Source organism: Aptenodytes forsteri, unplaced genomic scaffold (genome assembly GCF_000699145.1).
Source record: "Aptenodytes forsteri isolate BGI_AS27 unplaced genomic scaffold, ASM69914v1 Scaffold236, whole genome shotgun sequence".
NCBI lineage: Eukaryota > Metazoa > Chordata > Aves > Sphenisciformes > Spheniscidae > Aptenodytes > Aptenodytes forsteri.
Window position 1 is genome coordinate 365,837 of NW_008794456.1, and position 22,771 is coordinate 388,607.

The window sequence follows — 22,771 nt, forward strand, 5'->3', positions numbered from 1 at the left end:
TGTGACGTTGAACTTGCTGGGCGAAGCTCATTTACTTAATTATCTGTTACCTATTCGCTGCATATTAAGATTTTATCCAGCGAAAGAAAATGCTTTTGTTCAACAGAATTTCGCATTCTAAAGTACCATTTAAACTGTCATTAAAATACTGTTTTGTGACTTCAGTTGTTTTTCTCACCGGTTATAGAATCCACTGCGTAAAGTAGGTGAAAAGATAAAATAATCTAATACTTGTCTTTTAACTTTCAGCTTTGTGTTATTCTTGGAAAGTTTCGCACCACTTGTGAATTCCTTGAACCTTGGCATTGCAAGCCCACTTCTGTTGGGCCCTCCTCATTTACAGCTTGCACAAATTAAGACACAGTTGGCTCTTCAGCAATTGACCTCAGTTGCTACCAACAGTTCTGCACCTCCTTATGCTTGGTTAAATCAGGCATTTCTGAAAAGCGCAATGTTTAGCCCTAGAGGAACTTTACCTCAGAGGCCGAGAGGACCTAATCCATCTGGCACAAAGCCTCCAGGATCCTTTCGGGGAGGAGGTGCAGCAGGTCTTCAGAGAAAGCCTGCACCTGGAGCACCTCAAGGAACGCCACAAAGATTTTCGGGACAGGAAACGTTTCAGTGGACGGGTTCACAGAGGATAAACGTTCGGGTAACTCTGCACAGGACTGATCCGAGGCGGGTGAAGGAGAAGACGAACCTGCACCAGGAGCAGAAGGGAGAGCCTCGCACAAGTTGCTGGGATAGTAGCCCGTGCTCAGCTGGGACAACTGGGCAAAAGCCATCGGCCTCGGCACGGATCACAGAGCAGAATTCAAATGCCCAGAACCGCTACACGCCAGAAAGCGCTTCCAGTATTTTAGCGAGTTTCGGGCTGTCTAATGAAGATCTGGAGGAACTCAGTCGCTATCCAGATGATCAGTTAACGCCTGAAAATATGCCGCTAATCTTAAGAGAAATACGGATTCGCAAGATGGGTCATTCTTTACCTGGTTTACATTCTCAGAGCAGAGCAGAAGAAACGATTGGTGGTACGAGCGGTACAGCAGTCAAGAGTAAAGTGATTGATTATGGGCATGCAAGCAAATACGGTTACACTGAAGATCCTCTTGAAGTGCGTGCTTATAATCCTGAAGTGCTGACTGAAGATCCTCTCGAAGCACGTGTCTATAATCCTGAAGCTTCGAGCGGAGAGAACAGGGAAGACTTCCAACGAGAGCAGAATATGTCAATGGGTGTCCCACCATCTAGCGTGACGTGTAATCCAGTGTTTCCAGTTGAAGATTTAATAAAACCAACGGGGTTCCAGAATGATTCCTCAAATAATCGATCATTTTTTCCAGCGGAGACTCCGGGAAAGGTGTCCAGTTTGTGTGCAACACCCGCTGGACTCCCCGTGGTGAAATCTGTATCCCAGCCCGCAATACCACCTGTCATGCCACCTATGATGCCACCTATAATGCCACCCTTGGCACAGCCCATGATGCCACCTGTCATGCCGCCTCTTGTCCAGCAGTCTATGACCCAGCACGTAATGCCGCCGATGACCCAGCCACCCTTTTCAGCTGAACTTCTTGCAGCTGTAAGCCAGCATGAAAGAATTCAGCATGAATCTGGGACAAGCCAGTCTAATGCCCAGAGCGGCTCAGGAGCAGGACAGAAGCCCTTCCAGACACAGGCTGAGGGGCCGATTAAATCTCCTTTTGGTATTGTGAAAGCATCGTGGCTTCCAGTGTTTCTACAGTCTGACGCCCAGAAGATAAAAAGATTGCCCACTCCGTCAATGATGAATGACTACTATGCTACATCTCCGAGAATATTTCCACATATGTGTTCTCTGTGTAACATTGAATGCACTCATATGAAGGTGAGTGTCTTTCAGAGATTATTGCATAAACTTGTACTCGGCATCTTACCTGCTGCACTGTTTTATGAACTAATTTTTTACTGTGTGTTAAATGAATTGTGACGCTGTTCGCCAGTTTGAGTGCTTACATGCAAATTTCAAAATGCTAGAAACAGTGCTGGTAAATTATTGTAACTGCTGCACAGTGTGTTCTGTTCCAAATTGCATTTCAAAGTTGCCATACACATTGATTTTTATTTTTTTTTTGTCTTCTGCAGTGGGTTTCAAATGACAAAACAAAGCCTTTGTCAGTGGAGTAAAATACTAATGTCATCTGGGTGACTAAAATGCGTGCAGAAATTGTATGCTGAATCTCGGTAGGGTAGATAAGATGTTCATGTATTCAGCCCCCCTCCTGGAAAGTCTGCATTAAAACAAAGCAGCCTATTTATCTGCAAAAATTTAATCTTCCAAATGTGGTCTGTGGGACATTGACTATTCCAGAGACTGAAGACTAGCTCTGAGGGACACACAAAATGCTTTCATTCATCTGACTGAGCTTTCAGCTGTGAAGCAAGTAACAGTGTCAGCTCTTGAAGGAAGAAAAGGAAGGAACTGGTGAATACTGGGAGAGAGAAAAGCATTCTGAAAGCTGTGGATTTGTCTTGAAAGACCTAGGCTCGATATGTCAAAAATACAGGAGAACGTAATTTTAAAAAATTGAATAATCCATTATTAGTTTCATGTGTTTAAATTTTAAATAGTCTTCAACAAACGTGTAGAAAGCCTGTGTGGGGGAGTGCTTTTTTGCAATTTGGCAAAATCATGCAAGATTGCTAGGCCCTATTTGTGCTGTGTATTAAAAAAGCGAATGAATAGTTAAGACGGTGACAGCTGCATTAGGGGCTTCAGAATAAAAATAAATTTTCAAGTACTTTTACACGGTAAGCACTGAAGGCCAGGGAGAAGTGCAGCTGTTGGGGCAGACTTGAAAACTTAAAGGGAAGTTTGATTTAAAATAAAAGCGTGTAAAATTGAACAGGGCAACAAATTTGGGTTTGTGTTAATAAATGGACGAAGCACGTTGGAAAAGTGTAATCTGTTTAAATGTGAATTGTTCAGTCGCTTCCTTACTGGTGCTTTCTAACATTAAGCAAATGTTTTTACTAAAAGTACTTCTCGACAAATTAGCTGTGAAGTTTTCTGGGGAGATTAAAGGTTATAACTTCTTGCCCTAATGGCACTACAGTGTACCATGTGTTTTCCAGACATTCTGATCCGACTGCAACTACGCAACCTTTTCTCCCTGTCACGGCTGCTTCTAGCTCTGGCATATATTAACTTATTCTGAGTAGTATTTTTCTTCTTTATGTACACCTGCTGCTGCGTAGGCAGTTCAGACTGTTTTGAGGCCTCATGGGGCAAGCCATGTTTAGACCACGGTGTTGCAAAATAACCAAAAGAGTTAGGGTTTGGGGTTTTTTTTAACTGCAAAAAATAAAACTGTGTTAAGAAATGTCAGTCTTGTGTATTTGTGAATTCTAAAGAATGAAGAATTCCTCTTACTTTCAGTTTTACAGTTTGGTTTTACAAATAAAGTTGTCTTCTTTGTCTCAGTTGCATGGTTAAAGATGACCTAGGCATTCAGGTTTTTTGTCTCTGAAGTTGTGCTAAGTGTTGTAGAGGAAGCGTATGAAACAGCACCTTCAAACGGGAAGAGAAGTGATGGGGAAACGATGTGGTAGAAATGGGTAGTCATGTGTGGTATGACTTGCACTAGGAAATGCTTGTTTCACACCCAGAGCATAGATACTGTCTGCCACAACGTTGTGAAATCTTAGTTGAAAAATAACTGAACAAGTTCATGGAAGGAAATCCTTCGGAGGCTGTGCAAAGACCCTCTGATGGCTCAAGAAGTCCTTGGTGAGCAGGTGGCTGGAGGTGTATTCTGGGGAAGCGGCTCTGTTTTGTTAACGCACCTCCCTAGCCATCCCCTGTTGCATGCCGTGGGAGAAGAGGTGCTAGGTAAGCTAGATGGACCTTTGGTCTCCCCAGCACACCTGTAGATGACCTGGATCTTCAGAGCTGTTTTTAGGTCAAAGTGATTAGACATGACGATTTCTGGTGCGTAGTACCAAGTTGTAACAAGCAGTTTAAGAATGCTGTGTTATAAACAGCTGTCTTTGTACGTGGCAAATTGGAAAGAAAGTAGGCAAGCAAAGCGGAGAACGTGAAACAAGAATGGATGAAGAATGAGGAAAACCACCTCTTCATCCAGCACTTGAAGATACTGGATATCTGAAAACCGAAGTTTCTATGATGTTAAAATGATGGATTTCAAGTTCAGATTGTTCATGGTGATGAGCTGTCTTTTTTCGTAGATTCTGTTAATCCAGTCTTGTACTGAAGTACAAACTCATCTAGGATTAATTTTCTTGCCAAGGTTGAAGCAGAAGCTGCATTGCCGATCGGAAGGGAATTCACGTGTGTTGACTGGCATTAGTTTATTAAAATGACAGGATTACGGCTGGATGTGAGACCCAACTCCTGCTCCTGGAGAGTCAGTCTGCCTCTGAAGCTACAGTGACTGTTAGTGGCTAAAACTTCCTATTTGCATCACCTGAACCGTATCCCCCTTGTTCTTTCAACTCGGCTCTCCCATAAAAGCAGTGAAACACTGGCTGAGTTTTGGCTTGGAGTGAAAAATGCTTCTGCTGTTCCCCAAAGCATCCGATCACTTCTCCCCGTAGGTCTTTCTTCTTAAGTATCTAACTTGCCTTAATTAATGAGGTCTGATGAAATCAAAGCTGAAAATGGCCTTGAGATGTCTGCAGTACACCAAAATACAGAGTTCTGAGTGTGATACAGCTAAGCAAGTAAATGTATTTTCTGGTTCTTTAGTAACCTGAAGAGACTCCTGAATGCCTCTTCTACAGAACTATTTAGATATATTTGAAGGTGTTTTTTTTTTTTGCTAATACACTGTTCGGAAGTTACAGTATCTTCCATCTGCATGGCATAGCTATTGTAGATCTGTCTGTGAAACATACTTTTTTTTTTTAAGCTTTTGAAACTTTTTTGTAAGGCATATGGATAATCCTCGTGTGCAATGATACATGGCAGGTCAGCAGCTGCACGACGAGCTGCCTACAGTCCAGGGCTGAATGTGAAGAATACTTCAGCTGTTTCATGCAATAGACTTTGGAAAGACTCTGTTCAGCATTTCTTTTCCTATCAAAACTGTTCACTGGACCTTTAGCAATAGGTGGTGGGAGCCTCGATTATTTGACGATGCCTCCAGCCGCCTCAGCTGGGTCTTGGTGAGGTATTTGTTCAGAGGTGAAGTGGGAGAAGTGCTGCTTTTTGAATCCGCGGTGCAACTTCAGACTTGGCTATCTGTGGTCCTTCAGTCAGGTGTCAGCTCTCTCACGGGCTACTTAGCTGTCTAAAATATCGTGGGTTTGTGGTAAATGGTGATTACCGTGGACTTGAAAGCTAGTTGTTGGAGCAGCATCGGAAACGTGCAAGATTTGTCCTTAATTTTTATCTTGTGTTAGGAAGGTTTCTGTAGCTTTGTCAGAGTTGGCTGTACACAGTACTGTGTTAGAAGAAAAGGTATATAAGAAAGGTGGGCTTTTTAAGCTTTAAAAAAATTTGGAAAATTAATTGATGCTAAGGTGACTTGCTGATCTGGAAGGTGTTCTCAAAAATTTGTGCATTTGTGTCCTGCAACGTTTTTTCAGGGAGGAGTGCCCAATTCTGCCCTTAGATGGAACCTCACCTGAGTGTTACCTTCTTTCAAAAATATTTACAAAACCTGCAACATATTGAAACATTTTATAAATATTTCACAGAGCAGCTTCATTTTCAACTGAAAATTGTGGATGTATTGGAGTAATGAAGTGTGATTTCTTGGTCTTCAAACACGTCGCTTTTGGAATAAAGTAGATCTGCAGTGTTGCCAGCATGAGGGATCATATTTACCATGTATTACAATTTTTGTTTTCTAGCTTAAATAGATTTAAAGTGAGGGTGATGTCTTCTTGGGCTTTAAATTGCATGAAGTCATGGGGACTCACTGTTTTCCACAGAGGATTGCACTTATGATTCCTTTGCTGAAGTAAGGGGGCAAAACGGGGTCTGCTCCATTTTACTCCTAGTTTTTCTACATAATGCCTTGCTGTGAAACCAGCACAAGCAAGTGCAGGTGCTATCCCTGTGTATTACTGTTATCTTACTACGGGCAGAAGAGGCGAGTTTGGAGACACTACGCTCTGTCAGCTGCTTCTTCAGGACCTTTTTGGTGGTGATCCACAAGTGACAGATTTGCCGGTCGCACAGAATTAGATAACAAAGGTGCTCGTCCCAGGGGGGTGTCGGGTTGTGCTGCTGCTGTAAGAAACTGGCTGCACGTTCTTACCCGTTCCAGGACGTGATGCAGTGCTTGTGCTGGGAAGGGATCCTGTCCTTTGGGGCGAAGGATCCGTCTTTGGGGACAGACTTGCCAGAGGGAGTGGAATATTTCTGAAGACTGAGAAGGGCAAGGAGTTAATCAAAGAGGAGGAATATGCATAAATCGAGACTCCTGTAATTCTGTGAAATGCAAGAGCGCATTGGCGTAATGAAGACTTGAAGAGAAGAATGTTGTGTTTGTTAGGGAGGAGAATATCTCTTTGTAGGCCTGCCAGTCTCGTCAATGCTCGTTGGACCGGTAGCTAAAGACACTTGGAAGCAAAATGGCCTCCCTCGGCCCTCGCGGACACTGTGTGCGCTTTCTTTCTTTGGGACCACAGAAGTGGGATGCTTGAAGCCCAATTTCCCTTCATTTCCACAAGCTAATTTGTTTTAGCCCTTGAGTAATAGGTTTTTTTTTTTCCTGTCTAACTTGAAGACTCTAGAGAAATAGCATTCTTGAGAATGGGATTGCTTAGTAATGGCATGTTATCAAGGAAAAGTGTGTAATGCAATTGCTTGCCCTTTGCTTGTGTGCATGCTGTGTATTCACTGTGCATGCAGTTCTACAGCTGCAAGTTGTTTTATCAGTCTGCTCTTCACCTCTTAATATGCTTTGGTTCAGCTAGTGAGACTAATGCAAAGAGTCTTCCAGGTAATATTTTCCTGACTTTTTGAGTAGTTAGAATGTTTTTATGAACACAGCTAGTAAAATCTTTCAATGCCTTTCTGAGCTTGGTTAACCAGTGTACCTGTTTCTTCAGGAAATTATAATAAGTCTTGTGCTTAAAATGTATTTTAATTTCCTTAAAACCCATGGTTTTTATATGTGGAGTATAAACAGTTTGGGTAGCTGTTGTAGCACATTTTGGTGTTGATAGGCTGATAGCGTAAGTGCAAGGAACAGCTGTTTTCACCACATTCTCTGTGCTGCCAAAATGCACAAAACTAACTGTGCCCTGGTCACATTAATTTTTCCAATCTCATAGGCTTTGAGTAAACCATCATCAGCTTTTCTTTTAACCAGTATGTTCAGCATTTCTGTCAACAAACAAGAGAGTTTGAGACTGCTACTACACGTTTTATAATCTTTTGTGTTATAAACCAGCATGCACTTAGAAAAAGTGATACGTAATTTCATAACTGCAAATTATTTTCTGAAGCCTTGGCTGTCAGTTGCATTATTCAGCCATTATTACCTATTTTAAAATATTAAAGCAGCTAGAAGTTGTTTTTTTAAGGACGCTTAATAATTATCGTTGATGACATACGATACCTTAAAGCTTCAGACCACGCAATATCTCTTCTCAATAGCAAACTGACTACAGCAGTTGCTTTCACTAGCAGATCAGTTTACTTTCATCATAATAACACTAGAATAAAGTCTTAGGCATAGTTTCCCACGCTGGGGACTGATTTTGTGTTTACAGTTAAACCTGTGCTTAAGTATTTTTCAAGATTGAGGGCTTGCATTGTACTTCTGGATTTGTTTCATGCTTAACCCATCAGTTACTGCCAAGTAAAACTTTTGTTAAGGTTTTTTTTTAATATTTAAAAAAAAAAATCAGTGTGTGTGAAATTTCATCGGACTTTCTGACTGACCTTTAGTTGTAGCATTATTAGGAGTGAATGTTCTTGAGCTTAAGGCGTGAAAAGTCGTGCCTCTGTAGAAATGATATTTTGACGTAAAGATACCATGTTGTGTCGGGTTCTCTGATCTATTCAGCTTAATTTGCTGTGTATATGTTCATCAGTGTGACAATCTGTGAAGACTGCTAATAGTTTTCTTTCTTTTAATACAGCCGGCTATTGGATCAACCTTTTGCATTAGAAGCGTGGTGTCCACAACCCAGTGTGTTGCTGGAAGTAACAGATTCATTTAATACGATGCATTTTGTCCAACTTCCACTTAGATTCCTTTGTGTTCTTTAAGAGCCTTCGATAATCATTAAGTATTTTCATCTTTTGCATAAAGAGTAATAATCTGAAGTGAGAAATTTGACCTTGACGTAAGATCATTTGTTAGGTAAAATTTGATGGAAGGTAAAATATGACAACATGTAACTAGAAATTGTGGTCAAATGCTAACATTTTACACACTAATTGAATGTCTGGATGTCTTTTCTCCAATTAGGACTGGATTCTGCATCAGAACACTCCTTCTCACATTGAAAGCTGCCGCCAGTTACGTCAACAGTAAGGAATTTGTTTAAAAAGTTCACTTAGTGTAAAATGTGTTTTCCGTGCATGCACGTAGTCTGTGAAAATGTACTTGTCAGATTTCCTTAATGAGGATTGTCGGTATCTGAGCGCTATTCTAAGTTGGCTTTAGACCATTAGGGTAAAAGGTGAACTGACGCTTGGTGCTTCTGGAGTCCTGAACGGGAACGTTTATCTGTAAAAGCTACTGCATGTAAGCAAAAACTGTGTTCAGATGGCAAATTTAGCTTTTTCACTGACAGTCGTATTTTTAACATTTAACAGATACCCCGATTGGAACCCTGAGTCTCATTCTTCAAAGAGGTAACTGTTTTTTGATTACAGGTTGTTTTTAATTTGTTGCTATTATAAACTTAATTAATGCAATTAATTCCTGTTTTGGCTCTATTAGTGGTGTCAGATTGTCATTGTAAAATTGTGTGGGGTGTTTTTGTGGTTTTTGTCCTAAGTTTGTTTAATAACGCGAGTGGCATAGTATCTAAAATTCTTTCACAAGGATGAGAGTAAAGTCTGTAGAAAGGTCTGAATACTGGTATTGTCAGCAGTCTCCCCTTGAACCTTTCTTCTAACCGTGCTTCGTAAGTTAGTCGTAAGTTACTGGATGTGACGTAACAGTAACCGAGCGAGACTGACCAGTGTTAGATCACTGATTAAACTGCGCCGGTGATTTCTGACTTTCAGACTTAATCTTTCTTCCAGTTAAGCCACTCTGTTTGCAACTTGGAACCTGTTTGACAATAGGCGTGCTAGTGTTAGCTCTTATTTCACAGACTCTTCAGTCTGTAGATCCCTTGGGGAGCTACGTGATCACAACTTGAAAAAACACGGGAATTCATGAACTCATATCTCTTCTGTCCTTAAAAATTATGCTGTTTACTATTATTTTTTTTAAAACACACACCCCGTGGATTAATTCTACTTGAATCTCAGCAGGATTGGATTATTTTACTGGTTCAACATCTGTACATATTTCAACTTGCATACAAATAGGAATGATAGGACTTTAATTTTTGCTAGATTTTCCTGTGACTTTCTGTTAATTAGTTTGACATACTTCCTGAGAAGCTAACTATTTGGTTTAAAAAAAAAAAAAAAAGTTAAGAAGCTGGATATGTAGGTCAGGTTAATTTGCGGAGTGCATCTGAGGTCTCTCCATCTTAATAAAGAAGGAGAAATAAAACTTTAGAGAGAGAGATAAACTTTTGAAACTTTCATGAAGAGAATAATTACATTTTAAAACCTGAAATTGCTGTCGAGTGCTGCTGATGTTACATACAACCCAGGCAAAGGAAACTGCTCTTAGCTGGAGGAACTTCATGAACTGGAGAAGTGTTTAATAGCACTTTTTGTGAGCGAGGGATCTTCTGTGCTTGCAGGTGGGGCAAGAGTCGTCTTTTAGGGTGGTGCTTTCTTAAATCCTTCCTGATGACAGCATGGCTCCAGCTGGGCGAGTTAGAATACAGCTGTACCCTCTCGGTGATCACAGATGTCCAGAGCTGCTGGGTGCAGTCTCGGGGCAAGGCCGATGAGCTTGCTATGTACTGTTACCACTCTGGTAAACCACTTCATGGTGTTTGCTTTTTGTACATTGCGCTGGTTTGTTAATACATTCAAACGTTTTTATTGGGCAGAGGAATAATGGGATTTATATGGATTTTTAATGATGTTTGAAACTTGCTAATTAAGTAACGCTGTGAGATGTTGCTACATGGGGTGGGTTGGAGGAACACTTAGGAGACCTGAGGGTGGTTCAGCTGTCCTCATCTAGCTGCCAGCCAAAAAGGTTGGGCAGCAGCTGCCTCAGTTGCTTGTCATCCCCTTCTCCTGTCTGCCAGTTGTCAGTCCTCTCTTCTTAACCTATTTCATCTCAAAGGAACTTTGTCTATTCAGAGTCTTAGACAGTAATAACAGGGCTTGACGTGGTGATTCATTAAGCACCGATGCTCTAGATTACCTTTAAAAAACTCGGACACTTTTCAGTTGAAATGTGAACTTCTATGTTGTGTTAAGAGACTTGTGTGTGTTAGTTGTCCAGCATACAGTCTTCCCAGTAAGTCTAGTTGTACTGGATGTAAATGCAATGTCAGTTACTTCCCTGTGTTTCTGTTAGTTTTGCTACTATAATTACTAGTGAGGTGCTGCTTTCTGTGTTAAGCTGAAGGACGTGCTACATCAGTGGCTTCTTCTAGTTTCAGATCTCAAAGGTGCTGTGTCTGCTCTACGCTGTTTTGAGTGCTGGTGCAGTGTATCTTTGGCATCAAAGAATTCCGTACGGGCTGAAAAATTGGACGTGTGCTTGGCTGTAACACACTGGCCTGCTGCCTGCCAAGCTCGTAAAAAATGTTGCTGTAACACACTGCTGCCTGCCAAGCTCGTAAAAAATGTTATGGATATTTCAGAATATACCCTATGCATTTTCCAGGGTTTCCCTTTTACTCCTGTGATCTGTCCTGTCAGGGTTTTCCTATGCCTGACTGCTTTCTGTGTCTCTAAGAGGGACTATTTCTCTCATGGATCTCTTCGCCAGTACTTCTTTCCATGTTCTTCATCAATTCGACATCTCTAGGTAGCATAAGTATGCAGGGGATGTATATTTATGTAGTCTTCTCAAATCTCTCTTTTGGTTTCAGTCAGTCTTTTGGACGTAATGTCTCAAGGTTGCTTACTTCCAAACTAAATTTGGAAGAAGCAAGGAAAGTACTTAATTCATTACTCTTTCATGTATCCTTTTCCCCTTCCTATTATTTTTTTGTAGCACTGCAGCTTGTAACTTCAGAGTTTTCTTTGCAGCTTTCTCTTGTTCCATGCAGGTGGCTCTCTCCTGCTTGTTTCTTTTCAGTTCTGTCTCCCTATCCTAAATTCATATAGCAAACATGTTACCAGTATGTAAAGTGTGTTAACAAATTGCACTCTAAACTTTGTCAGTTTTGGTTCTTTTTTGCAGAAAGTCTGTTTCAACAGACTCAGGTTGATTATTCTTTTCTGCCTTGTCAAAACTCATTATATGCCTTTATTCTGCTAGAAATGCTGGTGACAGAAAAGAAAACCAGACCCCGAAGCGTCGTTCCAACTCTGCCAGTCCCAGTCCTAGACGTTCGAGGGTTGCAGGCTCTGGCTATGTTCTTCGCCGATCACGATCGAGATCCAGGAGCCCTGGCCGCTTCAGGCCAACAAGGCCAAGAAGTCGAAGCCCGCGGCAGATGCGACGACGTAGCCCCAGACACAGGTCAAGGTCACCGCAGCGATCGAGAAATCCACTGAGAACTAGCCCGCGACCTCAGAGATCTTCCAGTAATGATTGGTCATCAAGGAGGTCAACCCGATCTCAAGGTAAAGGGTGGATACACACCGCCAAATTGAAGCTTCCTTTAATTTCAGGAAAACTGAGTTGATTTCAAGAGGTTTATCTGTCCGCTTGTCACCTAGGCATTTTTCATAGCAAAATTCTGTTTTTAAAAACAACTTTTCCTTTTGCTGTTGCTTTGTGAGAAGTATGCTTAGAAGAAAACGGGCATTCTAAAAGGTCTGAAGTCTTCCTTACCTAGCGTCAGGAATTGGTTAATCGTATCGAGCCACTGCTGAACAAGTGTCTGTTCCAAGTGTCCTCAGTTTTTAAACCAGTAAGGATAGTCAAGAATTGAAAACAACTGAAGGTTCTTCTTCCTTCAGCATCAAAAAAGGTAGTTCTGCAACGGCAGTATAGATGAGGAGAAATAAAGTGTGATGCTCAGAAACTGCATTGAATGGAGGTGCAATTTACAAGGAAAGCAGTGTGTTCTGAAATAATTTTGTTGCAGTAAGAGCGTGGTGTGTGAAAGGCTTTCAGTGGAACATCCTCTGTAACAGTTAAGTGCGTTGCACCATTTTGTGACTCTCCGTTCAGTTTGCAGTTCTAGGAAACTTTATGTGAACTCAGTCAGTTCCGTGTAGTTCATTTTGAGCTCAGTCTCTGGCTGAAATACCAGTTTGTTTGGAGTTTTTGTTTCTTAAATTCTGAAGAGAAAAAAATAGAGGAATTTTAAAAGGTTGATTTTTTTTTTCTTTGTATACTGTGGCTATGTTGTTTGTATGCTTTCAGAAAATTAAGAGGTACTGAGCTCTTGTGGGAAAGAAGTCTAGGTGAAAAGTTGTGAAGGGACAGGCAGTTTCAAAGAGATCTTCTTAAGGGTAAAACGCAAGCCATTTTAGTGTAGAAGAATGAGGGGAAGAAGCAATTAATAACCAAAATGTAAATTTCCCACAGAAAGAAAGCATACAGGAAATTAATGTTGTATCAGATCGTTAAAGAATAATTTAAAACAAAACATCAGTCTGTAGCAGAAAGGGCAAGACAGAGAAGGATACAGAATTTAGCAGAAGGCATCAAGAGAGTAAGTACTGCTCTGCATCAGTATGTGAGAGGAAGATCAAAGTCTTGAAAACTTACTTTCTTTTCTTACATTCCCTGACATACAAAATTAAACCATCATTCTTTTGCTCCAGCCATTAGGATTTTTGTAGGTATCATTGTCAGTGTCACATTGTCAGTCTAACTAAAAATGTCAAGTTACACAACAGCACAGTGAAAACAGTAGAGGTTTATTATTATTTATAGGCCATCTCTGCTGGAGTGTGATTAAGATTCTCTAATTTCGGTGAGTCTCAGGATTGAATCAGGAGTGGGTGGTGAAACTGAAACTGTAGAAAATCTAACAGCAATATATGTAAGCTTTCTTCTAAAAACAAACAAACAAACCCCAGTTTTTTTTCCCTTCTGCTCACAGACAGAAAGGCGGCTCTGGAGGCAGTAATGAGAAGTTTGGGACCTGGCTTTGTAGCAGAGTTCAATAAACATAAGTCACTTCAAGCAGCTGGGCAAGGATCTTCAGGATCGGGAAAATCACCACCCTCTCATGGACCCTTAGGGAAGGTGCCTGGAAATATGAAGAAGCCACTGAAAACAAGTGTTTCTCCAAAGACTTCGAAGAAAGATGTGCCTTCTTTGCCTGGGTCGAGTTCTTCATCTCCTGAAACTGATGATTTACCCCAAGGCAAAGAAATGGAAGAGGATGAGGAAGGCTTAGTCGCAGGAACCAGTGGACCTCGTCCTACTCCTTATAATAGGGTGAGTTTCTTAATGTTTTTCTCTGTGATTTTAAGAATGTGGTTGGGGTCTCATTTCAGGGGGATCACTTGTGGAAAGATAACCATTCTGTTTGCTGATTCTGTGCCATAGATACTGCCATCTTCACGCAAAGATTTGCTGGCTGCAAGTAAGGGTGGTAATTTACACAGCAAGGATTTTTTTAACAGATGTGAAGCAAAACCTCTCTCGTGCTTTCCAAGAGCAGAAAGAAATGCCCGTTAAATTTGGGTCCTCGTTCTACTGGGCAATTGTTTTGCATGAAGTGTGAGTGATCTCTGTTCGGAGGAGCTTACTGTGTAAATAAAAGTAATGGATATCAGGCAGAAAGTGTTCATTTTGCCCTGTCAAGCAAAAAAGACGAGGCAGAGAAATTTACCACTCTTGTTGTAAGAAGGATCTTAAGCCAGTGTTGTCTTACTCCATCGTACTGACTGCTGGGATCTCATGGAAACACTGCCTATAAACCAGATTTGTGTTAGGTTACTGCCGGATAGTTGTGGTAGATGCAATCGTCCTTGGTAGTTTCTAGCCTCTGAATGATAAGCAGAGAGAACGTTGCCTGGTGCTGTTGAAAGCTAATAAATAGTATTGAAAGGAAAGTAGTGGAATTGTGCAGCTCCTTACCCATACAGGCCAGACAACTGGAATTATATAGATCTGTAGTACTTGATTAAAAACAAAAAGGTTGTGTTGTGTTACTTGGTAATCCTGTGCCATGTCTTTTAATAACTGAAGATGGAGGCAGAGTGGTAGAACAACAAAATTGTGGCTCTGTCCTTGCGTTAAAAAGCAAAAAAACTCAAAATACCACTGTGAACTAAGCAGTCTGTCTACTTGGAAGTAATTTTTATTACAGATTCTTTTTTCTTCCTTTTACTGGACTTCGAAAATGTTTATTTTGTTTTGTTTTCAATTTGTAGCTGTTGAGAGAGGAATTGCTGAGTTGTGGGACAGTCCTTCAAATATCTGATTTACCAGATGATGGCTTTTCAGACCAAGATATTAAAAAAATTGTTCAGCCATTTGGCAAAGTTAGTGATCTCCTTGTACTTCGCTCTAGAAATGAGGTGAGTTTTCCTGTAGAAAGTTCTTGTGTCAGAACGCAAAAGAAATTGTCAAGCAGTGAAAAAGGGTAATATTTGGATCCTCAGCTGAACACAGGGTAAGGCTTCCTGAACAGTTTGTCATTAAAGATCTCGGAATAGCTGGGAATCTTAACTTTATAAATTCAGTCTTACTTGCTACCTAAGTCTTAAATGTTAGAGGAAGTAGGATGCTTTTTGTATAATACTGAAATCCAGACTTTTTCATCAAACTCCACATGAACTTAGAGAGAGGAGTACATACAGTTCTGTCGTGAGCAGATTTGCTAAGGAAAAATTGCAGTGAATTGTATCTTATGTCTGTAATATAAATCAAGACTGAAAGGGCCGTTTATTTTAGGCCTTCTTGGAAATGAACTACAAAGAAGCCGTGATAGCAGCCGTGAAATACGGTGAAACTGTGCCAGTGCTGGTAAATGGGAAACGGGTGAAAATAAGTGTAGCAGAAAAGCCAAAAGCATCTCCTGGCCAGGTAAGCAGCCTGGCGGTGAACAACCTTTGTGTGTAGCTTGGTATTTTGCTCCAAAACTTGATGTTCTCCAGAAAAATAGATTTAGTAGTTTTAATATATTTTTAATTTCCTTTTCATAAACAGCAGTCTAAAATAAATAAGCAAATGCAGTTCCTAATTCCAGTTTTCCATTTTTCTTGGTGAAATTTGGTATTTGTGAGTAGTATCAGTTTAACAAACATTGAAAGATACAACCTACATTATTAATAGCAATTAAGTATATATATTAATAATTATTATTATTTTTATGTGTATATATACATTTATACATGCGTTAGTGTTAGTTATAACGATTGAAAACCAAATGGATTCATATCTGTTTGGTTTCTTGTGTTTTACTGTTTTTGAGCTTTTTTTTAGCTGTTTTAATATTCATTAATTGTCTTTAAAACTGGTTTTTCTTTATTTTTTTCTCATAATAGAAAAGATCAGAACACCACCACTAAGACAGCTAAATCCATTACAGGTAAGGTTTTGGTTACCTTTTATCTGAGGATACCTCTGTTGTTGCCTTCCCTCTTTGTTCCCATTTCTTTGTTTTTATGTGAGTGCTTTTCATAATAGCAACTGAAAGCAGGTTCAGAGAGCTACAGGAAAACGTCTAGTTTATACTTTCAAATGTCTTCCTTTTCGTGCGACCCTATCTTTTTTTTTTTCCTTTAAAAAACCCCCACAGAAACCAACCCTCAAGTAGCAATAAAAAAACCCCCCACCTTGACCTGTGCTTATAGTCTGTAATTTTTAATGTTTGCCCCATCTGTTGAAGGTAAGTGTGGCACTTTGGGCTCCATTAAGTGTAATTCTTCAAGTTGACTTCAAGCCTACTGTATAACGTATTTAACATTGTCTTTCACAGTTAGTGCTAGTGCTTCCCAGTGTCTTACGTTCCTTGTACGTTCCAAATGCTTTTGAATTTCTGCCCTCGTCTTCTATTGAAGAAAATTATTTCTATTATTATTATTATTACTTGGTCTGGCAGCCAAACTTGTATGTCATACTGTTAGAGGAGAACTTTGGGAAACTGTGCTTTTTAAAGACACATTGGTCTTGATTCATTCGTCAGCATGGTCGCTTCTGAATCCACTTTCCAGAATGGAATTAAGATTCATGTAACAGTGCGTTTCAGAGCTGTCTTGCAGATGGAAACCGTGAATTGTTTACAGTCATTTAAGAGAAAGAGAACACAAACTCTTCTGCAGGAGCAAAGTTTTGTCACCAGAATCCTCAACAAATTCACATAAGATACTCCACTTCATGGCTTTCGTTCAGTAGTTTGTTGGAATTAACTTGCGTTTTAGGCTTTGGGGTTTTTTGGTCACATCAGTTGAATTTTTGCAGGTTAGACTATTTTTGAATGTATTTTTATACTCTTACTTCACAAATGTAAGACTTAAGAAATAAGCATTTCTACTGACTTGGTTTTGGATATTTTACGTAGGTAAAAAAGAAAGGACTAAGAAATCGACAGTGACAGGAGATCGTAAAATCAAGAAAACTTCAAATACTGCGGGTAGGACAAATGAGAACTTTTACTTTTTGCTTGGAAAACAGGTGCTTTTCCATTGCCCTACCCGCCCCCCCCTTCCAGAACAGATATTTAAGGTAGTGAGTCCGAGCTTTTCACACCTTTTACTGGGCTTGCCAATGTAGTAGGCTGTTAGATAGGCAAGCACCCTTCTTGCTCCTTGTGATTCGGCTAATGCAGTGATAATTACTGCTGTTTGTAGATCTGGAATAGCAAAGAACCAGGGAAAGGAGATGAGTTTGGGGAAGCAGAGCCTTTCACATAACCGCAGGCATACGCTTGTTTTGCAAAGCTTTTCCTGTATGTACGTTTTCTGCCCATTTGTAACGAGGAGCAGGAATTTATGTGATAGGAGGCCTCTGAATATCTGGCAGAAAAACTTAGTGTAATTCATTCTTCTTTTGCAAATCGATTAGTTTAATATATTGAAACGAAGAATGCTTTTTTCTGCTGTTACCTACCAGCAACATCTATAGATGAAGACCTTCAGATCTCAACAGAAGCCCAAATGGAAGTTGGGGAAACTAAGCTGTCAGACTCAAGGAACACAGCAGAAGGAGACAGAGTTACGGAGCCTGTGAAGACAGTAGAGACTCAGTCCAGAGGAGTGACTAATCCTGCACCTGCACTAGGTAATTCTGCTACGATAATGCCATTTTTAAGTTACTTTGCTAGTTGTAAGTTATGTGAAGTTCAACATTGTGATGTCGTCTTGAATTTATTTATTTTTTAGAGAAACTTGCACAGATGCCTCAGGTGGCGGCATTGGACTTGGATGAGTTTAACGAAGCTTTAATTGATCAAGGTAAATTGCAGGGTTTTTCTCGTTTCTGTCCTAAACCTCTCTGCTATTGTGAACTAAATGAGAATGCTTTTGAGGCCAGGAAATTAAAATGACACAGGATATCAGAAAGAAAATCTGTTAGAATAGGTTCACTGACTGAAACATAAAACAACAGTTCATCATGATGACTGAAGTGGCTAAAACTCCCCAAGATTTACATCTTTCAGCGGACATAATATTTTTACCTAGACCTTTTCAGTGCGACATGGGGACTTTTATATACAGCTCATTAGAGCAAAGGATTCAGCCTTTCTGTATGTTCCGTTTACAGCTCCACCGCTAATTCTTTTAATCTCATTGCTTTACATTGCCTGCTAGAGCTGGTTCAATAGATGCTATTTTCCCCATATTTTATAACTGATTAATAGCAGACTTCACTTTAAACGTGTATATTAATTCTCAGTTACTATGCATGTGATAGTGGAGATAAGGAAGTAGTTGCTGAACCTATTAGAGGTAGATACAAACATTTTACAGTAGAAGTGATTCTCCTTTACCTGCGCTTGCCTATCCTGTATGATTGCTGTTTTCCTGTTTCCTGCTGTTTGTATTTTTCTGAGCCTCTCACGTATCACTGTGGACTCGTCCCAGGAAAAAGAAGGAAAAAGATTGTGTGGGCACATGGCGGGCACCTACGTAGTCCACCTGTGCCCACGGGAAAGTCTTGTGGTTATGACAGCATGTGGAGCAAAGCATGTGCGTGCTAATGAAGGGATTTTAATTAATTTTTTTATCCCTACTTAAAACTGTTCGTTCTGGGAGCATTTACGTAACACTGCGTCTCACCAATGTCATTTGTCGCTGTAAGTTAAGTGAAGGAATATTTCATTTTTCACGATGGCAGTAGTGATAAAATGTAATGCAAGATGATCTTAAAGCTCCCCAGTATTTAAAGAAATCTGCTGAACTACTAAACTACCTCCCCCCTTTTTTTTTTTCTTTCAGAAGCTACGATAGCGACTACCAAGAGTGAAGAATCAATGGAGCCAGCTAGCAAGGTCAGTCTGAAGGTGCTTGAATCTCTGGAAGTTGTAGGTACATGTTTGGTGCCATTTCCAAGTGTTGGTGTGCTGTCTGAAAACCTCCGACTGAAATCCCCTGCCTGTTAATTTCTCGTGAGAAATAGTGAATAGTTTATTTTCTCCTCGCTGTTTGTGATTTGTTAGGCATCTACCATTTTACTCTTTGGCTTTTTATTTTTTTCCTTGGAGTTTGTTAGTTACACCAAAGCTCCTTTACGCTCTGATCATCTATATTGCCCTGCTGTGGGTTTCTTCCCTTTAGATGCCGTATTTGCACATACAGTCCTGCAACGTTTGACATGTCGGCATGTCATGGGTATAAAGTAGTGGCATAATTATAGGGGGTTTTGATTTGCTTTGAATTTTTGATGAGGTAGCATGAGACAACCTAAGGTTTGTGCAGAATTAGCTTAGATATAGATACATCCACAATTAAGCAGTAATTAAGGTGATTACATGACATAATTAGAGAAAAGGGTTAAAAAATTGTTTAATATGCTTTGCTACTAAATCCTAAAAAGGCTTAAATGATCTTTGGTTTTGACGTTATTGCGAGTATTGCAGCGTGCTTTTAAGCAAGTGCTTTGTTCAGTTTAACGGTGGTTTTACGTGGTAAAAATAAATGCCCCCTTCAGCAATATTGCAGTTTTGATTTAGAGCTGAAGAAATATCAGTAATACTTACTGTCATTTGTTTACAGGAACTTGATGATATATGTGTGGTTCTTATTTCGAACTTGCCTGAGAAAGGATATTCTGTTGAGGAAGTTTCCAACCTAGCAAAGCCATTTGGAGGACTGAGGGATGTGCTGATTTTATCATCTCATAAAAAGGTATTCTAATTGGTGTTTGGTAGTGTTTCTACCTACAGAAGCAGCAAATGTGTTTTTAACAAATGCAAATGAGATAATGTTGTGTGGCAAGCACTGATGTGAGATGCTTTTGATAAATTACGATTTTTAAAAAGTTTTTCTTTGTTTTAAAAGGCATATCTCGAAATAAATAGAAAATCTGCAGATTCCATGGTTAAATTTTACACCTGCTTTCCAATGTCACTGGATGGAAATCAGCTCTGCATCAACATGGTGCCTCAGTATAAGACTATAAAAGATGAAGTAAGTAATAAAATACATTGAAATTCTAGGAGACGTGATAACATTTCAGTTCAGAGCAGGATCTTGTATTTAAGCTGACTTTTATACAGTGCCTGTTTTACATGTTCTGACGGTGTGTCCTATTGAGGACTGATTCTGTTGAATGTCTTTTTGAGTTGTGGTCCTCTGATAAGAGAATAACGCAGATGTCAGAAGTGCTGATGCTGTTGATTTTATTAATAAAGCAGAAACTAAAAAGTTGTTGGGAGTCAGTGACTGCCAGTTAGCTGCTGCTAGTGAAGCTATATTTTACAGTTCAAATCTTATAATGTCTTTTGTTTTCTTTTTTTAAAGGAAGCAATATTTACTGCTATAATTAAAGATTCTGACCCTAAGGTAAGTTGCTAGCAATCTAACTTTTCCTCCACATGCTATCAAAATACATTACTTTAAATTGGAATTAGTATCCTTCATACTGAAATACTAGCTAATTGAATTGTTATTCTAAGCTTTCTCTTGAATTAAATGTTTATATATGTTTTCATGGGCGAATGAGCAGGGAATAGAATGAGTAAATGTTCACTCAGTTTAGCTTCATGATGCATGAAGTGCAAGGAATTAAACATTTAATAGGAGTCCTCTGAGACCCTCTCCTTCTGTTACGTGTTTTTCATGTTCTAACAACAAGCTGCGGACCACTATAGCTTGGAGAATATGCAGTGTTGGCCTGTATGTAACGCCACCCGTTTCCCCCGTGTGTTGTATAGACAGAGATTTTGGTTTAACTACCAGAACTACCTCTGTGCTTTGTTCAGCGTAGTGCGTCTCCCTTATTATCCCTCCCGTTCCTTCGCCGCACGCAGCGCAAGCTGGCAGTTGACGTACAAAGGATTTTTATGCAGTTGTAGGTAGGCAGAGGTTAATGAAATGATAGCTTTTATGTCTTGCTTCTGTGAAAAACATTTTCAGGATATTCTTGATAGAGGGTCAGTCATTGGGTCTGAATGTGTCTCTGGGCTTAAACAGTTGGCACAAGAACTTTGCAAGAGTGACTTTAAGAACAGCAGTGTCAGAAGGTAATTGTATTTGTTTAAAAAGCATATTGCAAAGAGCCCTGCCAACAATAAATTGCTTTCCAAGAAACCCCAAGAGGCTTGAATTTTCAGTTACAGATGTGTCTGGGGGATATCTGCTTCCTCCTTATGATCAGTGTTTGGCACTAACAGACGCATCTGAGTACTTACTGCCAATATCCCTGCTGCCATATCCTACTTACGCTTCTGATCTGCTTGTGATGGAATATTTATTTTCTGCTCCTGGTAAAGTCATGAATAATGGAAGAAAAACATACCAGACCTGGAGAGGAGTGTGTGGGGGAAATCTCTTCCTTGTTGGGAGTGAGTGTTGTGTTTCTAAAAGACACACAGCTTTCAAGTATTTAAAGATAAGACTTGTTTAAGATTTCAGAAGTCTACTAGTACCTTTGGACTTTGTGGCCCAGGGCCCTTCGCTTTGATACTGCACAAAATATTTGGTGTCAGGGTTCAGTCTATGGCTCTGCTGGCGCTACGTGGCTGATGGTGGCTTTCTGTTTGCTGTCAGCCCGCTCGAACGTTCTGCACCAGAATCCTTCCTGGTCAGAAGAGACTTGCTGGTCTCCTTGATAGCCCGTCCCCGTGGTGGTGGTGATAACTCTGTTTGAAAATTGAGGGACACAGGAAATGATATTTGACCAAGGATCTTTGTTATTACGAACTGATTAAGTAAACCAAACTCCAACTTAAAAACCAGGATTGGAGTCTTTCAGATAGGTTTCTATGTCTTGACCAATTTATAATCTGACTAGATAGTGTCTGCTTTTCACAATACCACATTTTATTTAAACTTCAGCTATATTTTACAGTGTTCTTAAAGAGACTTTTACTAGTTAAAAAAAAAAAAAATTAAAATAAAACACTCGATCCTTCTCAGTTTCCTTTCCATTCTTTACTGGGAAGCATAGCTGGTTCTGTTGATGTACTGCATAGAAAACTGGAAAATGTGGTGTGAATCTGAAAACGTAAACGTGGATGTGTGTGAATGCTATTTTTTGGTAAGATCTGAGTGGCACAGAAGCCTTCTGTGGGGCTTTTCTAACCTAGTTCAGTAGTTGCTAATAAAGTGTGTTACCAAGTTAAAGCAAGTTTTGTCATCGCTTTTCTTTAGGTAAATACTGAAACTCTACATGATCAGTTTGTGCATCTTGGGAACTTGCCAGATGATGGGTACAGAGAACTCGAAGTAGTTTGTGTGGGACTTCGATTTGGAAAAGTAGATCATTATGTTGTACTGAAGAATAAAAACAAGGTAAGTATTTTTTTTTTCTGTGGTGCAAAGTACCATGTTAGGGGAAAGAAAAATTAAAAAAAGTATTTTTTTCATCTCCCGGTACCAAGAACATTCTGCTAATGAGAGATCAAAGTTTCTGACTCTCTCCTACTCATCCTGAACAAGAAAATAGTTCATATTATTTGTTGGGGACAGTGGGGAAGGAAAAAAAACCAACCAACCCAAACTTTCGGCTGTAACCTAGCCTGAACAATACAAGAACAGTTTGATAAGCTCTGAAAGTAGAGCTTCCCAAATGGCTGGAAAAATTATTAACCTTTGACATTAGAGGTGTAAGTGGGGGGAAAATAAGTTCCCATTTTGTAGGAACTTGGGGAAAAAATTTATTTCGATATGAGAAGTGAAAATGTCAGAATTGCTGAAACTACTTTTTGTTTTGGGACACTTTAAAATGTAGTGACTTGATTTTCAATTTTTAAAATTTTGATATTTTGATTTTTCATGTTGCTGGTTTTGCACTTAACATTGGATTTCTAATTTATGAACTGGAGTTAAGTCTGTGTGTGTACGTGTATATTTTAATGGTTAAAATGCAGCTGTGCTCCCCTTATTATGAGCTATTTTAAGTGTCCAGCTGCTAATAAACCATAAAACAGGTGAAGATGCTTTTAAGAAAAAGATGGTATTTTTCTGTAGCTGGAA

The 22,771-nt window shown here is 39.7% G+C and overlaps 1 protein-coding gene across 1 annotated transcript in view; it reads left to right on the plus strand.

The window, feature by feature from the left end:
- Nucleotides 1-353: 353 nt before the first annotated feature.
- Nucleotides 354-22,771, plus strand: part of ZNF638 (zinc finger protein 638) — a 40,942-nt gene continuing 18,524 nt past the window's right edge. The window contains exons 1-16 of the mRNA XM_009290709.1: nucleotides 354-1,867; nucleotides 8,433-8,494; nucleotides 8,783-8,821; nucleotides 11,541-11,848; nucleotides 13,282-13,622; nucleotides 14,564-14,710; nucleotides 15,087-15,250; nucleotides 15,680-15,723; nucleotides 16,696-16,767; nucleotides 17,247-17,414; nucleotides 17,516-17,587; nucleotides 18,572-18,624; nucleotides 19,349-19,480; nucleotides 19,634-19,762; nucleotides 20,096-20,137; nucleotides 21,947-22,087. Coding sequence (XP_009288984.1) covers nucleotides 452-1,867; nucleotides 8,433-8,494; nucleotides 8,783-8,821; nucleotides 11,541-11,848; nucleotides 13,282-13,622; nucleotides 14,564-14,710; nucleotides 15,087-15,250; nucleotides 15,680-15,723; nucleotides 16,696-16,767; nucleotides 17,247-17,414; nucleotides 17,516-17,587; nucleotides 18,572-18,624; nucleotides 19,349-19,480; nucleotides 19,634-19,762; nucleotides 20,096-20,137; nucleotides 21,947-22,087 — 3,330 coding nt within the window. The 5' untranslated portion in view covers nucleotides 354-451. The remainder of the gene's footprint in view (nucleotides 1,868-8,432; nucleotides 8,495-8,782; nucleotides 8,822-11,540; nucleotides 11,849-13,281; nucleotides 13,623-14,563; nucleotides 14,711-15,086; nucleotides 15,251-15,679; nucleotides 15,724-16,695; nucleotides 16,768-17,246; nucleotides 17,415-17,515; nucleotides 17,588-18,571; nucleotides 18,625-19,348; nucleotides 19,481-19,633; nucleotides 19,763-20,095; nucleotides 20,138-21,946; nucleotides 22,088-22,771) is intronic.